This window comes from Phodopus roborovskii, unplaced genomic scaffold (assembly GCF_943737965.1).
Source record: "Phodopus roborovskii unplaced genomic scaffold, PHOROB, whole genome shotgun sequence".
Lineage (NCBI taxonomy): Eukaryota > Metazoa > Chordata > Mammalia > Rodentia > Cricetidae > Phodopus > Phodopus roborovskii.
This window is the reverse complement of record NW_026126409.1, coordinates 18,354,165-18,373,835: the sequence shown is the minus strand read 5'-3', so window position 1 is coordinate 18,373,835 and position 19,671 is coordinate 18,354,165. Positions and strand designations below refer to the sequence as shown.

Sequence of the window (19,671 nt, the reverse complement as noted above, 5' to 3'; positions counted from 1 at the left end):
AAACCAATTTCTCTCTGAATGCATACAGGCATCAGACCTTAAGGACTGCCTTTTGGTTTTTTTTTTTTTTTTTTTTTTTTTTTTTTTGTTGATGCTGTTTGTTTCATTTGGTTTGGATTTTTGAGACAGTTTCTCTGTATAACCCTGACTGTTCTAGAACCCTCTCTGTAGACCAGGCTGGCCTCAAACTCAGAGATCGCCTGCCTCTGCCTCCAGAGTGTTGGGATTAAAGGTGCGCACCACCTCCTCCTGGCTTTGACTTCATTTGTTAACTACACAAATGCATTTTTTCTTTGGCACTGACTCCCTCAACATACTAAATGGGAAGGGTAAGAAGGTAACATCACACCAACAAACTAAAAACCAGTCTGAAACTTAACATAAACTTTAGAAGATCAGAACGTTCTACTACTCATGAAGGGGAACAGAGACAACACCAACAAATGAGAGCGACGACCAACTACTGCACAAGAAGAAAGAAAGCCATGCTGGAAAGAGCGGGAGTCATTCTTTTTCCCTTCTTAATTTGATGGGGCAGGGACTTATTTAGTCTAGACTGGCTTCCAGTTAACTACAAAGCTGAAGATGACTTTAAATTCCTGATTCTCCTGCTAAGATTACTGGCATGTGTTACCACATCTAGCTTTAGAAATTGTTGATGACTCTGGGAAATATAAGGTAGAATAGCAAGTATATTAAAGTTCTATTTACAAAGATACAATATGTTTTTTTTCCTTCGAGACATGGTTTCCCTGTATAGCTCTGGCTGTCCTGGCATCACTCTGTAGACCAGGCTGACCTTGAACTCAGAGATCCAACTGCCTCTGCCTCCCAAGAGCTGGTACTAAAGGAGTGCAACACCACAAATGGCTCAATTTTTATTTTAACACCCCAAATATGATTATCAAATCTTCAGTGCTAAAATCCTGTTCAAAAGAATGCCTTGAGTAGATAAAAATCAGAACTTCCAATGAAAGAGTGCATCATTATAAAGAAACAATTCACACTCTTTAGTGATTATTCAATTAAAGTCAATTTCTGCAGGGCTGGGGGCATCAATATCCCAATGAATGGTTCCTGTTTCTCCTCCTATTCATGTGATTTCTGTACCCACATGTAAATTTGATCAGAAGTAGATAATCAACTACTACAGTCATGGAAAACAACTCAAATATCATACACCAAGTGGATGGATTAACAAAGATAATGAATATCTAGAAACAAATGTAGAAACAACTTATTCCTACAACTGTCTTCTTTTAAGCTGTGCAAAGCCATAAGTGGGCTGGAGTTGCTTTCTCAAACCGGCCTTTCTTCAGAGGTTTACCATCTTTCAAGTATTTCTACAAGTCAATGAGCAATCCAGTTCATGTGTAGACATCCAATACACTACTTCCAGTGTTGAGAGACTTCCTGAAAGAATAACCCTGGTATGTTGGTCTCTATGAGGAATATCACTCATATTCAAAGATGATATGGAAGCCAATCATGCTGTTTTCAAGGTAAGATCCCTTAAAAAAAGAAAAATTAAAAAAAAAAAATCAACCATATTAAAAACCCCAAATTGTCAACACAGTACAAATTCTCACACAAAATGGCATTTTAGCTAAAACTGAAAAATAAGTAGTCTCATTAAGAAATTTTAATTTTTCACTTCAACTTTAAAATACACCCTTTTAAAAAGGTATCATAAGACATATAATAACAGTATTGCAAATAATAATTCTTGACATTAATAAAAAGTGCTAGCTAAAGCTACATGGACATTCTAATGACTGACTTTTCCATTTTTGCCTCTACTGTGTTCACTAAATGACTCAGTGCCTCAGAATCTTTCACCAAAAACCATTCAGGGAGGAGCCTTACATCAAGTCTCACATATAAATTGGATAAACATTTCTTTTTCTATTGTATGAGTTTGCCGGTGTGCCATAGTTGTGCCTGGCACCCGTGGAGATCGGCATACGGCATTGTGCATCAGATCTACTAGAAATGGGGTTGACAGCTGTGAGCTGGGAATTGAACCCGCATTCTCTTAACATCTGTGCCACCTCGCCAGCCCCTTGATAAGCATTTCAATATAGATATCAACTCAAACTTTCCAAGTTAGCTTCTAAAACATTTAACTAGGACACGAGCTGGGAGGCAGAATGTACTGTCACTTCTACAGAGGACATCCCAAAATAAGTGAATTAAAATAGTAGGAGCTCATGCCACCTCTTTACTGGTATACTACAAAGCAATCCTTAGATGAATGGTAAGACGTATGTCACCGTGAAAATGATTTCTATCACAGAATACTATACCTTCGTAGGGTATGTCCAGACTGGCTGCTAACTGGGCTGGTAGCCCATGCTTCATTTAAAGGGATGTCTTCTTGGTTCTTGGACAGCAGTCAGGCAATGTACAATCCCCTATCCGTGCAGTGACTAACATTCAAAAGCTGTTGATCAATTGCTGACAAGGGTACGCATCTAGGTTTGAGGAGACTACAGTTTTCCTTTACTGTGCTGGATTTTGTTTGCTAGGCTCTCATTTAATCCCATATGTCTGATTTTATTCCAGGTTTATACCAAATCAACTTAAAATTTTACAACTTGTTCCACCATTTAAAAAGAGAAAGAGGGAAAGAACTTGGTCAGAAGAGGACTCCTGACCTTTTCTAATTGAGTGTTGACTATTGCTCAATACAAGCTGAAAAATGGGATCAGAATTCCATCAGAGGGTAGCTAACCCGAGGACAATTTCAGTAACACCCACACCACCACAGATTACCACAATGATTTCCATGTAATAAGTGCTTAGGAAGAGAAGTCAGTAAACTGTGATGTGTCACTCAGTATTACTTTATTTGGCAGAAGTTTTCTAACACTAAAGAAGGACGTACAAGTCAATTGTCCTGGTAAATCATTATCCTAGAACCAAACAGCTACCAAGATCATCAACTTTACTCAGCCATGAGTCAAAACTTGAGTTTCTTCACTTGACCCTCATCTTTAGTCCTGCAATGCAATGTCTTTGAGCATCTCTTTATCATCCTCTTCTACCCGGAAAACTCAGAAACACTTCTGTAGTGTAGTCATTCCAATTTAATTTTTTCTACCCTGAACTTTTTTTAAGGAAAACAAAACAAAACAAAAACAAAAACATTTTGTGTTCATGTATAGGTCAGAAGATAATTTTGGGGAGTTGGTACTCTCCTTCCACAATGAGTCCCAGGAATCAAATTCAGGTCAATAGGCTTGTTCATAAACACTTTTTTATCTGTTGAGCCATCTTTGAAACTTTTAAAACATCTTTAGGGTTGGAATGGAGATGTGACACACCAGTCCTTTGCCATGCATGAGGCTCTGATCACTAGCACCACAATTAGTTAATTTAGAGGAACATCTATTTATTTATTTACTGTACATGGTTGTTTACATGCATGTGTGTATGTGTGTGCACCACATGCATACATGGAGAAGACATTGCTCTTCTGGAGCTGGAGTTACTATGGATGGTTATAAGCTATCAAGTGGGGGCTGAGAACCAAATTCAGGCCAGAGCAGCAAGTGCTTTTAATCACTAAGCCATTTCTCCCATCATCCCTGACCCTATCTTATAACTGCAAAAAATAATGTGAATTTTTAGATTGTTTAAATTATAAGGTAAAACTCCTAGGCTGGAGAGACGAGGCTCGGTGTTACACAACCATGAATGAGTTCAGGTCCCCCCACACCAACATAAAAATCCTGGTTATGTGGGATCACTGGCACTTGCTAGTCAACAACCCAGTGAGCGAGCCTGTCTCCATGGAACAAGGCAGGCAGAGATGGAGTGTCTTCCTTTGGCCTCTGTGCACTGGCAAACTGATCCCACTTCCACAATGCACATAAGCAAACTCGGCAGAGAAGCCTGGCTGACCCGGGAGCCAGACTACCGATTCTATTTATTATGCACATCATAATCTTGGGTAAGAAAGCTTTGCTGTGCACCCATCTCCTCCTTTGAAAAACCGGACAACAACTACCTTCAGCAAAAGGTTATTGAGACATCAATAAATGAACATGTCAAGGGGATAGGGACAATGGCTGGCACATTTTAAGACCTGCACAAATATTACTTTTTTTTTTTTTATTGGCACTAAGTTTTTACATTGTTTCCTAAGTGTACATAAAGTTAGCCCAAATAATATATTACCTATGGTTCAGGATATAATATTTTCCCATGATAACTTGTATTTACTCAATAGGTACATACAAGTCAACTCTGTATAGATGCTAAAGCAATTCTTAAATTAGTGCTGTATAAATGGGACAACCTTAAAAAAACAAAAAACAAAAACATTGAATTTCAAGTAAAGAAACAAACTACATGAAACACTAATGTAGCAACATAAGGCCATTAAAATTAAACACCAAATGGTACTATGTAAACACTTGACCTACAAAGAGTAGTGGGGTTCAATTATAGAGGTAATGGGGAAGGACCTAAAGGAAAGAGAACAGATACATTTGTTGCAATGTTTATTCTACAAATTCTTTTCCTGGCCAGGCTCTGTTCTAGGCCCTACAACTAATTCACAGCAGAAACTGGCTTGTTTGTGGGCTAAAGGGCCCCATACCAGAGACGTTTTCCATTGATTTTTTTGGCAATGGTGGGGATAGAACATAGGCAAATTTTTACACTGAGCTGTGTCCCCAGCTGAGGAGCCAAGGGGGTTTGTTTGTTGCTTTTTGAGACAGGGTTTCTCTGTATTGCCTTGGAGTCTGTCCTGGAACTCTCTCTGTAGACCAGGCTGGCCTCAAACTCACAGAGATCTGCCTGCCTCTGCCTCCCGAGTAATAGGATTAAAGGCATGTGTAACAAGCACCCGGCAGAGTCAAATTCTGAAGTGAGGAATGAGACAGGCCTAGCTTCCTGTTATGTCTCGGATGACTTAGAGACAGGAGCTGAGAGACTGTGCCATAGTCACTACAACTTCACAACTATGACGAAAGTATACAAATGGCTGACATGAATAATTTAGTAATTTTTCATGTATTGCATTGTATTATAAATCTATTCAATTGTGTAAACAGTCTCCATATTTTTTTATACAAATGATGACAGATTTACAAATTCATTATCACTATTACTGGGGTAGGTTTTTGTTCATATTTCCAGTTTTGCCCAAAGCCAAGTAAGGCCTTGCCTGTGTAGCTGTTTGGGGGATTCCTTACCACTATGTCTCCCCTGTTTGTTTCTTTCATCTGTCAATGACTGGACCCCAAATTCCAAAGCTTGCAAAGTGCTTGAATAGGCAACTATGTGGTAGTAAGAATTATTCACACAGAGAAGTATTCCCTCTAAAACACAACCTGCATCCTTCTCTCCTCTATGTACCTCCCTCCCCCAAAGATGACATCCTCAAGTAAAGAAACCCTTTGGTAAATACCAACTAACAATGCTTTCCCAACTTTTATTTCTTCCCAATGGAATTTTCTGATAAGTTAGTTCCAATATGCTAATTTACTCTCAAGCACAAGCTCTCAACCACTTCCCTCAGTCCATCCAATGGTCCCAGCCACTGGTCCAAGACTCTACTACAGCCCTCACATATCAGTTTCTTGAACTGTTATGGCTACATAAATCATTAAATTGTATCTTTACAAAATATCCCAATCTTATACTGGCCACAATACTGAATATGTATTTTAAGATATTTAATCCCAAATTAAAAAGTTGGGCATATAAAACTTTTCATCATGGAACTTACTCTGTAGACCAGGCTGGCCTTAAACTCAGAGATCCACCTGTGTCTGCCTCCCCATTGCTGGGATTAAGGGTATGCACCATCACCACTTTGCTAAGCACATAAAACTTTTACAGCTACACACAATACAGAAAAATCTAGCACTCTTAATATTTAAATGCTCAGTGAAAGCCTGCCACTCTTAGCCAAGTGTAGTAGTATATACTTCTGATCCCAGCACTCAGGAGGCAGAGGCAAGCCATGTCTCTTGACTTCAGGGCTATCTTGGTCTATATAGTGAGACCTTGTCTAAAATGAAAAAACAGAGACACTTCCGCAAAATCTAACAGCCATAGTTTGTTGTTGGGAAAAAAAAAAAATCTTGTCATACATTTGCCCTTAGTTAGGAACTGTAATACAAAGAACGACCCTTCGAGTAAGGGTCACTATGGCTCTCAGTACCTTTACCTGATGCACACCCTAGCTTGTTCATTTTCTGGCCATATTATGTAATGAGCACTTGGATAAGAACTACAAGGCTTTGTAAACTATTTAATACCCAATGGGATTAACTGCAATTCTATGAACTTTTAAAGCCACAGTAACTTGAATTACTTTACGTAATCAACACTTATTTTCGCAGAAGAAACAATTATTTAATGTAGACATTCTATACAGTAATGCATTCAAATCAGACTCATGTGTTGAAAATCTGAACAAGTACCCTTGAAAACGAATTGATATAAAACATCTATGAACATCTGGCACTGTCCTGGCAAAAACGCAGCACACTGTTTATGGTTTTCTAAAGTTAAACTCAAACTAAATGTCTAAAAATTATATACATGGTTGTTTGTACATGTAAGTGTATATACTGATATTACAAAAAAACGCTGGTATGTTACAGTATTTAGGGGGAGGTGAGTTTCTAACAGGCAAGACAACTTGCTGAAAGTTACAGTATTAACTATTAGATCTTATCTGTATATCCCAATTCAACAGAACCGCTACAGTGCGAGCACCAATTATAACCAGAAGTCAGTTGATCCTGGAGAACTTGCCCAGCTGGAATAGTTAAGCCCTTAAGCACGTGGACAATGCGCCGCTTTATTTGCATGGCCAGGACTAACCAACCTGGGGCTGATCGGTTTAATGGCGAAGCTGCAATCACACATACACCCATCACCTGCCTCACGCTGGAAAACGTTATCATTCGAGTGGCTACTTGGAGTTCTTTTTTCTTTCTTTCTTCCTCCCTTTTAAGAATACCCTAGCCATTCAAGCAAAGAGCGAGCGGGCACCCGGGCCACTCCAATCGCCTTGGCCTCGCGGCGGGGAAGATGGGGAGACCGAGCAGCCAGCCTGGAGGCAGCTTCGTCCCTGGAGCACGCGCAGACACCCCGAGACCGCCCCACCGCCGAGCGGGGAGCCGGGACGCCCTGGGGCCCCGGGCCCGCCGCTGCCCGCCCGCGCCGACGACACACGCCCCGCTCCGCTCTCGCCAGAGGCGGCACCGGGGCCGGCGCCTCCGCGGCGTCGGGCTCGCATTCCGAGAGAGGGAGGGAAGGGAGAAAAACCAATAACAGAACCTGGCTTCTCGTTCCCTCCGGAAACCGCGGGCCGGCAGGAAGTGACGAAGGGAGGTCGTCCGGTCCGCTGGGTCTCGGCCCGCGCTCCCCGCTCGACTCCCGGAACAGCCCGAGAGGAGCGGAGCGGAGCCGAGCGGAGCCGAGCGGCACGCGGCCTCCGCACCTCCGGAGCCGCTGAGCGCCCGCCCGCCCGCCTGCCCGCGCGCGCGGCCGCGTCACCGCCCCGCCCCGCCCGCCCGGCCCCGCCCCGCCCCGTCCCGTCCCGTCCCGTCCCGTCCCGGCTGAGGGTCAGACCCGAGGGGACGGCTGCTGCTGCGCGGGTGCCGGCGCCCGCCAAGTCGCCGGCGGGAACGTGGACGACCTGTCGGGAGAGGACCGTCCTGTATGTCACCAGGAGCGGCGGGGGAGGCCAGGTTTGGGCGTCGATCTGGGTGCCGCCTCTGCCCCTCCGATCCCGGGCAGCTGTGGCCTTGGGATTACAGAACCACCACTGTCACCTGTTACAGAGCTGCAGCGCTTCAGTGCAGGGCGGTTGCAGAAATATTATTCGAATGTGAACTGTCCAGTCCACGGTCTCTGATGTCCTTCCTCTAGGAAAGGGTGAAGAGGCCTGTGAGACTTGTTACCTTCTGCGTTAGGACCTCAAACCCCTTGGTGCTAGAGAAATCAGGAGAAAGAATCCTAACCCTCAGTGCTGGGATTGTGTTGTTAGAAATGGGGTTTAAGCTGCATTTCTGTGAGAAATAACAAAGTTCCAGATAACATTCTAGGCATGATGGCAAGTAAAGCGCACTTCTGGAACGGTGTAGACGGATTTAAAAAGTTAAGATAATGTGTCATGATTAACAGAAAAGGGTTTTTCACCTAAGTCAGCCTTAAACTAAACCCTAATGGGTGCATTTTAATAGCATCATCTCTGAATGTTCATAGTGACTTTTGACTTCACTCACTCATTCATCTTCCTACTGCAATAATAGTTCAAGCATTATATCACAGCACAACCGACGAGTCAGTATTCCCAAAAGAACCCTGATTATCGCTCCCAGCATATATCTTACTGAACTATTTAACTTGCCAGACATTTTACTTAGACAGAAGATGAAGGGTACATATGCACACACTTGCTTAGACTACACCAAGTGTGTGGGAGGGCTGGTCAAAGTATCTTGTCTATCCCGTGACTCTGAGCTCTCCATCCCTGGTTGTCTCACAAGGCATTTTTCTTGATCGTGTCAGGACTGGCAGGAGAGGCCCAGCTTCAGTACCAATCCTTCACAGCTGCAGGTCTAAGGTGTTACCGCATACTACTGATGTTTTATATTATGTGTCCTGTATCACAGGTTGACATTCTGCCACTCTCAGTCAGCAGTAATCTGAAATCCTTTTTCTAAATACAATTATAGAGTGGTGTAGTAGGAAGAAATGCTCTGGATAGGAATACACCATTCACTCTGTGGCACATGGACAAAGTTTTGTCAAAAGTCATAGCAAAAAATGAATCTGGTTCAGGGCATTAGGAATCATCTTAACTTGTCAGAAAATAATGGTACTCACTCCATACCCTAGTGGCGCATTGCCTTATTATTCCTGTTGCCTCCCTAACTCATTAACTCCCAATTCTGAGTGCTGCTATCTTGCTGCACTGCTGTCTGTGTCTGAAGCACCTCTAGTCAGACCCTTCAAACTTACTTTCTTCCGAACATGACCACGGTTATTGCCATCTTAGCATTTGACAAGGGTCAAAATGCCAATTAAAGGTAACTGTAATATTTGGTCTTCAAGAAGTCTCTATCAAAATAGACTGACTACAACAACCAAAAATATCAGAGAAGCCCCTGAAATTGAATTTTAAAAACGTCAGAATTGAGCACATTGACTTTGTCACCTACTCTTGTTCTTTCCACTCAACCAAAGCCCATAGCTCCAGTCCTTAATATTTAGGAGTTAGGTCTACCCTCGTACTTACATCTTAAAGGTATACATTTTTTATAATGAAGTTCTGTTTATTGTTCCTTGACCAAAATATTTTAACAAGGTGGGTGTTTGTGTTCATCAAACACTAATACACGAGTTTGCTCTTGTCTTTAGTGTCAGGAGTTCAAATTAAAGGTCTGTTCATGATGTCCACTCTACTGTAAATGAGCACAGTCGGTCTCCAAACATCTGGCAAAGACTCCAGACACGAGTAAGACAAAAGCATGGCACCTGCCTTAGAGCAGCCTTTTCCTGGAATTTCATTCTGTATTTTATATGGACAAGTGGGAAGAAAGAAAATACATGCTAATTAAAACATGCCTTGTTGTTAAATACTATAGTACATCTTTATTACCTGACATTTCTTCATTCTCCTTTTTGTAGAATGTCTAAAACACTTCTGAATTGCTTTCATATTTTGTGTCATTTAACTGAGACTTTCCTTTTCTGCTCAACACAAGGGAGGAATTTTGTCCTTAAGGAAAAATTCAGTTCTCAAATACAAAGAAGAATCCTTTATTCTTTTACTTTTGATACACTTGTGGTTATCAGTCCAACTGTCTGTGGGAATGTCCAAAGAATGCACGATAGTGAATGAGTAGCAAAATAATTTTATCTCATAACTTCTTTTAGCCAGATTTGGCTAACAGGCAAATCCAGCTGCAAATGTGCAGACATGTTGGGAAGGACATGAAGAGCAGTTAGTGTGTTCATGTATTTTCTGGGCCACTGTCATGAAGGAAATTGGTCTAAGAATCCTACCTACTGTCTGGGTCTGCTTTGATGGATTCTGTTCTTTTTTTTTTTTTTTTTAATCTGAATTACTGCTACAATTTAGAAACTGCAGTAGCACTGCAGTAGCATTTCACATTCAGTTCTTTTAGTAATATTATTTTTTTATTCTACATTTTAACATTTATGTAAGAGTTGTAATATTTCAAAATTAAAAGCGGGGAAAATACATGTTTTGTACCTATATGACCTATATCTGGGGTCAGTATCTCTTTTCCTAAGAACCAAACTGAAAAGTACTTTTTAGACTCCTTAAATATTTAGGGGCCCATAGATATTTAGGATCGTAATGTACCTACTTAGGGTAGCTCAGTGTAGAAAACATGCTTAGCATATATGTGACCGGGGTTTGATCCCAGTACTCCCAAGACAAATGCAAACAATGAATGCCATGCATCTATTTCAACGTGTAAAATCATTCTTAGCTGTGGGGCCATCCAACAACAGTTGGTGGCCATATCTCAGCCACCCCTCCTTTTATCCTTACAGATCTCATGGCTGGAAGTTATGGCATGATGGGTGATGACGGTTCTATTGATTACACCGTCCACGAAGCCTGGAATGAAGCCACCAATGTGTACTTGATAGTGATCCTTGTTAGCTTTGCTCTCTTCATGTATGCCAAGAGGTAAATAAGGGCAGATAAGGTACCGAGCATTTATGAGGTTTAAAGGGTTATAATGTGGTTGGTGGTTGTTGCTGTTGTTTTAGCTGGAATAAATGTATAAATATAATTCTTTTTTTAAATTTTTTGAGACAGGGTTTCTTTGTGTAGCTTTGTAGACCAGGCTGGCTTCTAACTCCCAGAGTTCTGCCTGTCTCTGCTGGGATTAAAGGTGTGCACCACCACTACCCAGCTCATAAATATATTTCTTAAGAAACTGTGCACTCGGAAGGTGGATCTCTGTGAGTCTGAGGCCAGCTTGGTCTACACAATGAGTTTTAGGAGAGTCAGAACTGTCACAGAGAAACCCTGTCTCGAAAAACAACTCTCTCCCTCTTCCCCCACCAAAAAAAAGGAAAGGAAGAAATCATGTTCCTGGCCTGAAAGGTGCTGTCTATGCAGACAGTGACTGAGATTCGATCTGGAAATCCCATATTCAGTTCTGAGTAACAGGCCCCGATGCTCTAATGTTTGGTTGCTGTCATTTCTAAAGTAGTCCAACTTTATCACCAGCGTTATACATTGTTCTCTTGCAATAAGCACACTTTAAAGTATTTTGGGTCCAGGTGTATGAAATACAAAAACACCTGAGGCCTATGCAGTCAGCAAAGCTCTGTCCACCCGTGTTGCTGTGATAGACTAAGACCAAAAGCAACTTGCAGAGCAGAGCTTGTTTCAGCTCACAGGCCACAGTCCTTCTTGAGAGAAGCAAGCACAGGGACTCATGGTAGGAACCCAGAGGCAGAAACTGAAACAGAGACCATGGAGGAGCATCGCTATGGCTCGTTCTCCATGCTTTGCCCAGTTTGTTTTCTTATGCATCCTGAGACCACCCGCCCTCAGTTAGTATTCAGGCATCTGTCTGGCCTGTCCTTGGGGCTCTGATAGGATACTCCCTAAGCTGCAGCCACTGAGAGCACCACCTGTGCACTTTCACTGTGTTCCCCTTTAAAAGGGCTCTGCCCACCTCCCATCCCCCGCTCTCTCTTTATTTCCCTCCCTCTCCCTGTCCCTCTCTCTCTCTTCCCCTCTCTCCTTCCCTCCCTCTCATCTTCTCTCTCTCCCTCCCTCTCTATCTGTACTCTCCCCTGCTACTCCTGTCCTCAGAGACCCAACTCCCACCTCCCCTTTTCCTTTTTACAATTCTTTTTCCTTAATAATAAAAACAAACAAACAAAAACAAAACAATAAAAAACCTCTGCTTGAACTCTGTGGCATGGTGTCTTTTTCTTTTGAGCCTCTTTTTTAAAATTGCAACACCTGCAGTGAACGGAGCCCTCCCACAAGAGTTACGAATGGAGAAAATGCCCCACAGACTTACCTATAGGCCATTCTTCAAACAAGGTTCCATCCTCCCAGGTGACTCCAGCTAGATCAAGCTGGCAAGAAATCAGCACAGTACGTCTCTGTTCTTTATTAAAAAAAAAAAAAAAAAAAAAAGTCAATTCCTGAAGAACAAGGAACTTGTCTTTTATCTTTGTGTCACTAATATGTCACATGGTCCAAATTCTTAATAGTCACATTTCTTCCTTAATTTCCAGTGTAGCTTAATTTAAATGCCTAAAAAAAAAAAAAAGAAAGAAAGAAAGAAAGGAAAAAAAAACCCTTCCTGATAACTTTCACCCAAATCCAGCAAAAAAAAAAAAAAAAAAAACGGTAATAGAATTAAGGATGATGGTGGTGGTGATGATGATTATGGCTAGAGTGTATTTTAAAGAGGAAAAGCAGTATTCTGCAGTATTCTGTTTGTGGGAATATGCTTAAGTACATTCTCTATTGAGGTTTTAAAAGGTCATTAAGTGCTTTATAGTTAATTAATAGTCCAGAAATAACTTCTGTTTGGACTTGGATACACCTCACATACTTATATTTGTCCTTGTGTGCTATGTGGCTGGACTGCTGGGTATGGGTGTAAGAAGGTGCCACATGTCATCACTGATCCACTTGCATGTGACAACTTCTCTCTAAAAGGGCTGCCGCCTCCTTCCCACTTTCCTTTTAAAAGCAGAGATGCACTGCTCTTGTTTCTAAAAAGATATCCCACAGGAACTATGTCATTAAAGAACATTTTTATTCATGAATTTCCCAAACGAAGGTCTGCTTACATCGGTATATCCCCCACTCCAGTGATTTGTCTTTAGTTGGATATTGTGAAAGAGGAAAAATGACTTGCTTTCTTATTTATGTACTGTTGTTTTTAATATGCCATTTTTCCTAGAGTTAAGGGAATAGCAATGAAAGAGCCTTATCTTGACATATTGTTTGGTAATATAGTATTATGTATATTATGTGTTGAGCTTTTTTCCCCTTGTGATGCCATATAAGCTACATAGAGAGCTTATATGTTAATGAAAAAATATAGTACTTTACAAAAAGAATTTATGTCATACTTTGAATGGAGTGTGAGACAATTACATAAGTTTTGAAACGAATCTGCATTGGTTTTATGTTTTAGGAATAAAAGGAAAATTATGAGAATATTTAGCGTGCCACCTTCAGAAGAAACCTTGTCAGAGCCCAATTTTTATGACACAATGAGCAAAATTCGCTTAAGACAACAGTTGGAAATGCATTCCATTTGTAAGTATGTTCTTTGCAGAGCTGTATACATAACATGTTTAAAATAGATCTTCTATTGAGCTCAGTTATCAAAAGGTTACAAAACTTAAACCTTTTTCAGATGCAAAAAGGCAGATTTATCCCAAAGTTATTGCTGTTAGGTCTTTGGCCTTTCTGTTACCTGAGGCCTTCTATGACCTTGAGAGATGATCATATTCTTAGTAAGTTTTTCAGGTATTGAGATCACAATCACCATTTGATCCCTGCATTTCTTCTTCTTCCAATCTCTCCTTCTGTGTACTTCTCACTGAAATACATTGGGATGACCCTGAAATAGTAAAACAACACAGTTCCCAAGTAGTGTAAGAATGGCCTTCAGGACTTGCAAAATCAAGGTATAAGGCCACAAGTTATATTTGAACATCACTAATACATTCTATGGGACCAGTCACTGCAAGCATGGACACAGGAAAGAAGAAACAAAGTTTAAAATGTGTAGGTCCAGAACCAATTGTACATTGAAGCCTTTTGTGTCATTATTTAAAATATTAAGGTGTGGCTTCCATGGTATATTAAGTTGGATAAGCAAGACAGATGGTACTTATATTAGAATGCCAGGTTCATCTCAACTGTCAAGTTGATGGAATTTAGAACCACAAGGGAAACAAAGCTCTGGTGGGTCTTGGGGGCCGGGGATCCTAGAGTAGGTTCCTTGAGACAGGAAAATTTACTCTAAATGTGGCATGGCATCATAGCACCAGCCAGAGTCAAGGACAGTTAAAAAGGAGAAAGCTGGCTGGGTAGGAGCATCCATCTCTCTGTTTCAGACTGAGGATGCAGTGTGCCTGGATGCTTGCTGGTATTACTACCATATCCTCCCTGCCGGGATGGACTGTATCCTAAAACCATAAGCCAAAACATATCCTGCTTTTCATAAAGGACTTGTGTTAGGTACTTGCCATCAAGAAAGTAACACATTGTTGCAAAATCAAGCAAACAAAGCACTCCTTTTATTATCTGTCTATAAAGTAAGTTCTTACATAGGTGTGTAATGTAAGTACTCCATACGGTGAGACAGCATCCAGATGTGGGCCAGTTTATTGAGCTCATATGTTTGCTGCTGGCTGTTTGGAGTTTAAAGCAGAGAAGGGGGACAAAGGGACAGTTCCTTTTTTTTTTTTGTTTGTTTGTTTGTTTGTTTTCCTTTGAGATGGTATGTGTGTGGTTTTTACTCTGTTCTTTTTCATTTTAGCTTTTAAAAAATTACTTGAGAATTGTATTCATACTACATCTATAATGAACTGTGATCATATGAAAAACAGTAGCCCTCACTTCATTCTAAGCATGCTGGAGTCTCAAAGGAGTAAATGTGAGATTTGTTTTTGGTATTACAGATGCAGGGTATTAGGTCAAACAAAAGGCAGAATGTAGCTGGCACGCTGATTGGGCACGCTGATTGGGCTGATTTTTATGTCTCCAATTTCATTTTTCTGTCTGCTTTGGTCTTTATTAGGTGAATTCTTTAGGGATGTACAATCTTTTTAATGTCTAGTATTTCCCCCTCACCATATTTCCCATCCTGTTTGTTCAGGGTGTAGAGCAGCATCTACTTACTACTGGGGCTCAGGGTTCCCCGTCTTTTGATACATGGACTCAGTTTTGTAAGCGCCGGATATTTCAGCTCTTGTATGACTCTGGGGCTCCTAGACAAGCAGGCACCAGCTGCTAGATGGGGAGATGGGCCTTGGGCCTCTGCTTATCTGTTGTTCCCTGATGAGCTTTAAATGCTCCTACTGCTGAAAATGGACCATAATGATATACTTCCTAAATTCTAGTCTCCCTTTCATTTAAAGCTATCGGTCTTATTTTTAGATGTATTTTAACTTTTTTAATTGATCTAACATTTTTTTACTCTATCATAGAACTGATGGTCTGTCTGGTCTATATCTAAAAGCATTAGATTATGTGACTGTGTTTTGGGCATTTGCTTGTTAATTTTGTTTTAATGGGTTTTTGTTAAATCTGTTTTAGTGGGAATAATGTATCATTCTACTATAGTTAGTATCGTTGCTGCAATTACAAAGGGAAGTTGGGAATGAAGCCATCACCCCTCTCTATTGTTTAAAACCTTCTTTTAAACAGTCTGTAAGTGGGTCATCAATTTCTGACTTTTTGTTGATTCCTTGGCAAGGGTCTTTGGTTCAGTTGCTGCCTCCAGGTTCCTGCCTTGACTTCTCTCCATGATAGACTATAATCTATAAGCTGAACTACACCCTTTCTTTCCCAAGTTGCTTTTGGTCATGGTGTTTATCACAGCAAGAGAAGACACACACACACACACACACACACGCGCACGCACACGCACACACACACACACACACTCACCACTGCCTGCTGCTGCACTCAGGTCTTCATTTCGTAGGATATGAGGACATGAGGAGGTTGTAAACATGACAGACTATCCGGATCTTTCTTGTCACTTTTTTAGGGGAACATAGGAGTTAAGTCTCAGCCTCACTTCTGTTAAAAGTCCTCTTAGGTCTTGTTTGAAGTATTGGAGAGAGACTGAGGTTTGGCTGAGTAGGACACCCAAAGATGGGGCAGGATGCATCTCCTACACACAGAGACCAAGGGCTTCTCTTTCCAAATATAGCAATCCTGGAACATATCCATCTCCCAGATTATGAGAAACAGTCACCCTCACTTCATAATAAGAACAGTGGAGTCTCAGGATAGCAAAAGAAAGACGGATCTATTTTCAGTTGTGCAAAAACTATATAAAAGTTAGCCTATATAAAAGGAAAAATATGGCTGTTGCTCCTATTTGGCACAAAACAGTGCTTTTATATCCCTATCCCTAGTTGTGGCTTTGCCCCTTTTAATTCTCATGGATTGCGTTCTTTAGAGAGATGCAATCTTCCCAGTGCCTCAGCATTACTCCCTACCCCAATACCCCATCCTTTTGCTTCTAGACCCAGCTGTGTCTAGTGAATATCTTGGGGCATTTTTAGTCCCCTCCCCATTTTGTATATGGACTCAGTAAAATAGCAGACTGCCTATAACTTTTCACCCCAGACACGCAGGTGCCAGCTGCCAGCAAGGAAAGGCAGATGCTGGAGCCTCCTGCTTCTCCGGGATTTCTGGCAAGATCTGAACTCACCTCACCCTGAAAGTGGACCATAAGTAACTTCTTACAAAATTTTCCTCCCGTTCCCCTCAACTCCCACAGATCTCCCTCAACACTCACCCTACAACCTCAAGTTCTCTTCTAGAAACAAAACAAAACCCGAAGTTCAGTCCCTGCTGGCCACAGAACATGGGTATAGGGCTATCCACCAGAGCACAGGAACCCTTTCAATGGCCACACCCTCAAGAACAATGATTCTCCCTCCCTCAACAGCTCTTCAGTGAAGGGTGGGGCCTTGAGAGCTCCTCCCCCAGGGATGCTCATGTTTTAATTGGCTTGGTCATGTACACCTCTTAGGCAGGTACCATAGCCATATTATTTCCAGAAGACAGTATTGCACAGTACTTTTCCCTACCCTCTGTCTCTTATAGTCTTTCTGTCTTCTCTTCTGCCATGTTCTCTGAGCCTTGGCAGTGATGGGGAGTGTGTTATTCAATAAAGACGTCCCATTTATGGGCCAGAGAGACAACTCAGTGGTTACAATCACTGGCTGCTCTTTCCAGGGTTTGATCCCCAGTATCTGCATTGTAGGCTGGCCTCGAAGTCAGAGATCTGCGCCTCCCTACCCCCACCAGTGCCGGCTCCATTTCCTTTTTTTTTTTTTTTTGCCTTCTGCACTGCACACAAGTGCACACACAGACACACACACACACACAAACACACACACACACACACACACACACGGATAAAATGCCTGTACATATTAAATAAATAAATAAAATTTCAAGATGTCCTGTTTAAGCACTAGTTACTCACTCTTAGTACTATGAGCAGCTATGAGCAACTTCACTGACTGCTGCCGGCTGCCAAATGAAGAGTCTATAAGCAAGCTTGAGGGCATCCCATTCAAGCTGCAGAACACAGAGAAGTAAATCTCAAACTGACTGGAAAACTTCCTCCCTACCAGCTAGCTTTCATAGTGCTTAAAGATAGTAGGCGTGCTGCTGGGCATACAAGACATCAATGGGCTTACCCCATGTTGGATCCTGCATAGTACAATACTGACCTGCCAGACAAGATACATCCATTGGTGCAATTGTGGCACATTTACAACATTCCATTGTGTAAATTTACCACATTTTCACTATGAATCTGTTGATGGTCATGTGGGTTGGTTTTGTTTCATAACTACTGTGAATAGAATGGCAGTGAACATGGATGGGCAAGTGTGTCTGTAGTAGGCTATGGATTCCTTTGGGTTCATGCCCAGGAGTGCTATAGCTGGGTCATATGACAGTCCCAATTCATCTTCTGTAGACTTTCAAGTTAAATATAGTAAAAACGAAAAGGTGGCCATATCAAATTGCTGAAAATGAGTCCCAAGTGGGACATCTCTATCAACCTCCTCCCACAAGGCTCGGCAACCATCAAGGAAGGAAGAGGGGTGGAAAGATGGTAGGAGCCAGAGGTTAAGGAAGAACTGCAGAAATAATGTTTCCCACACGTGACAGGGTATTGCACACACCAACTCACGGTGACTGTAGTTGCCTGCACAAGATCAAGTCGATGAAATTTCCAGGACAGATAGGTGAAGGTGCAGGAAATCCCACTTCTGACAGAGGAGATACTGACAGTTATTGGTTGCTAAAGTAGAGTCAGGGTCTTGCAGGGACAGGGCCCTGAAGATTGTGTGTGGTTCCGTGCCATGCATATCCTGAAAGCACCAGTTGAATTTCATGGTTTAAAAAAAAAAACATGAGGACATGAAGTTGGAAAGGAAAGTACAGTGATGGAGGAGTCTTGGAGAAGCTGGAGTGGAGGAGCAAAGTTATGACCGAAATACATTGTATACATGTATATGCATGTATGAAATTCTCAAAATTTAAATAAAATATTTTTAAAAAGTAGTGATATAGAGTAAGGAAGAAGGAAATTTAAAACTTTACTAGGTTCCTCAATTTTCCTCTGTATTTTAAAATTCAGAATGATTCTGATATTTAAATACTTATGAAGATATCTGAAAATAGTGTCAAAATTAGAAGATCTTAGAATATAAATAACTTCCTCTAGAGGAAAAACAGTTGTTTAATTCTAAACTAATTTCTTACCAAGCATCTTAATTTAGTTGTGATTTAATGACATTAGCTAGTAATTATTTTATGTTTTATCTTTCTTGTCATTGTTTTTTCATAGCAAGAAAGTATGAGTACCAACAGCCGCAGAGCCAAGCTGACAGCGTGCAGCTCTCGTTGGAATGAAACTTTAAACTCAGCACCGGAAGCAACAGTGGAGCAGAATGTCAGCAAGCTCCCAATCCCTCACCTCAATCATGACTGGCATTTAGTAAACTTGTCAGATCAAGTCATCCCACCCAGCCCCCACCCCACCCAACCCGCCTCAGCTTTCTTTCAATGCTTCCTCTAGGGCTGCATAGGTACAAAAACACTTAGAAGGAAGATGCTGTGTGACTAGAGATGAGGGCTTCCCTTTTCAGGGTCTTCGATGTCTTAAGATAAAACAAAAAATACAAACATGCCTTTGGAAGCAAGAATCCTGGAGTTAGTGCCACTATGATTAGAATATTTTTGCAGAGTCAAAATATGAAGTTCTAGCTATTGACGTGGTTTGCTGTTAGGTTGTGGTCTGTGTGTTGTTTTCACTATTGTTACTGTCTCTGAGTTGGTGACCTTTGCTTCACAGCTTGTATGACACACCACTGAATTGGAACTCTCTTCTCTGTCATGAAGCATAGCCCATCTGCTAGTTGTGGGTGCGTTCTGTAACTGGGTTTGCCTCGCTTTGATTGTATTCCCAAAAACTTGTTATTTTGTTTCTGGAGCACTCCATAGGGCTCCTTGAGGCCATGCTGTTAGACAAAGAGACATTCTCTGTCTTGCTGTTGGCAACTTACTTCCCCATGTTTCTCTGTCACTGTTGAATGTTACTATCTGGTGTCTTCTGCCTTTTAAAGCTTTGTTGAAGACCCACCTGTCTGGTGTCATTCTGTTCTAGGCAGTGGAATGGGTTTTAGCCTAACTTTTCATGTCTAGTCACGTAAAAGCTGGTTGGAGGTAATGGTAGAAGCAAGGCAGAACTCAAACTGAAAGCTACAGTCCTGCTGCCTTGAATGCAGAGAAACCGGAACACAGACAGATAGCACAGAAGGAAGTGAAGCACACAAGGAGACAGGTCACAACCTGCTTGTAAATTACTGAGTTAATGGGTGATCCCTGAACTGAGTCTATAAGGC

The 19,671-nt window shown here is 41.5% G+C and overlaps 2 protein-coding genes across 3 annotated transcripts in view; one reads left to right on the top strand and one right to left on the bottom strand.

Annotated features, from left to right (window-relative positions):
- The window catches only part of Slc20a2 (solute carrier family 20 member 2), a 93,196-nt gene extending 85,680 nt beyond the window's left edge, over positions 1-7,516 (bottom strand). Inside the window, exon 1 of the mRNA XM_051182093.1 lies at positions 7,306-7,516. The gene's annotated coding sequence lies outside the window, so the exon portion shown is untranslated. The remainder of the gene's footprint in view (positions 1-7,305) is intronic.
- Positions 7,517-7,637: 121 nt separating this feature from the next.
- On the top strand, positions 7,638-19,408 carry Smim19 (small integral membrane protein 19). 2 transcript variants are annotated; one of them, XM_051182108.1, is made up of 4 exons: positions 7,638-7,687; positions 10,561-10,699; positions 13,191-13,315; positions 18,615-19,408. In XM_051182108.1, exons 2-4 carry the CDS (start codon positions 10,566-10,568, stop codon positions 18,677-18,679), a joined length of 324 nt encoding a protein of 107 aa, XP_051038065.1. In that variant the 5' UTR covers positions 7,638-7,687; positions 10,561-10,565; the 3' UTR covers positions 18,680-19,408. The 2 variants fall into 2 exon arrangements, with proteins under 2 accessions (XP_051038065.1, XP_051038064.1); XM_051182107.1 differs by lacking the exon at positions 7,638-7,687 and adding an exon at positions 8,536-8,596.
- The last annotated feature ends 263 nt before the right edge of the window (positions 19,409-19,671 follow it).